At 54.3% G+C, this 1,114-nt stretch overlaps 1 protein-coding gene across 1 annotated transcript in view; it reads left to right on the top strand.

Moving 5' to 3' along the window:
* The window catches only part of LOC102993151 (voltage-dependent calcium channel subunit alpha-2/delta-2), a 74,179-nt gene extending 73,384 nt beyond the window's left edge, over positions 1–795 (top strand). Inside the window, exon 23 of the mRNA XM_028479492.1 lies at positions 707–795. Coding sequence (XP_028335293.1) covers positions 707–795 — 89 coding nt within the window. The remainder of the gene's footprint in view (positions 1–706) is intronic.
* The last annotated feature ends 319 nt before the right edge of the window (positions 796–1,114 follow it).

Here is a 1,114-nt window from a genome sequence, read left to right as displayed (position 1 = left end):
AATTCAAGTCCTGAGATCCAACGGTCTCCTCTGCTTCCTCTCCCTGCACCCAGACCCTATCCCTGCCCCACCCCAACCCCTAGACCCAGGTACAGGCCTGGCCTACCTGGATTTGTTGCTCATGCCCACACTCACTTACCCTTCTCACCCTGGGCTGAGCTGACCTAGCAGACCCTTGGGATGCTCCCTCCCCCGTGTGAGCACGCTCCTCCAACCCCATGGGCTGGGACCCACACAAGCACATGCCCACATTCCTTTGGACCCCCATTTTGTACTTGTGCTCCCCTTTGGGCATGCACACACTCTGCCACAAAAACATGTGCCCACTTACTTGTGCATATGCCTAACACAGAGCTCCAGAAGGTCAGAGCCCAGAGAAGCCCAGCAGTCTTCCACTCCCCTAACCCAGTCCGGACACCTTGTTGTACAGATGGGAAAGCAAATGCCCAGAGGGGTGGAATGGAAGCAGACATCCTGGGTTGGAGGTGGGGTTGCAAAGTCTCAGGGAGGGGTTAGGGGTCCTAACCATTTGGTTTCCCCTAAGCTTTGAAGAAAGGCCTCTCTGTTGGGCCATTCACCTGGGGACATTCTTTCTCCAGGCTTTTTTCCTGCCCAGAGCAATCAAGATCTCAGTGCTGTGCCCTGGGGTAGTCCAGCCCCCCATGTCTCTCAACTCCTGCCCTCCACTCTCTCCTCTCTATCTCAGCTTTCTCTCAGAGCCACCTCCCCATGAAGAAAATTGTCTCAGGCCCCAGCCATGCTCCGGAGCCCCAGCTCCAGGATCCTGCTGTGTGACCTCAGGCAGGTCACCTCACCTCTCTGAACCTCCATTTCCTCAGCAAATGGGGATGATAAAAGAGCTGACCTCACAACCTCACGTGATCTTATGAAACTGAAAGACTCACCTGGAAGGGACTTAGTGCAGGCAACAGGGTACTGTACCGATATAGTAACAGCAATGATAAAAACAAAACTGCTGCCCTTCCTCGCTCACCCTCCCTGGCCTCACCCTCGAGGATTTTTTTCTTCTCTATCAAACTCCTTGCAAGAGTTGCCTGCACCCCAGCCACCACTTCTCCATGCACATATACTCCTAAACATGCATGCCCACCCA

This window comes from Physeter macrocephalus, chromosome 18, assembly GCF_002837175.3.
Source record: "Physeter macrocephalus isolate SW-GA chromosome 18, ASM283717v5, whole genome shotgun sequence".
NCBI lineage: Eukaryota > Metazoa > Chordata > Mammalia > Artiodactyla > Physeteridae > Physeter > Physeter macrocephalus.
This window is presented reverse-complemented; position numbering and strand designations above follow the sequence as displayed.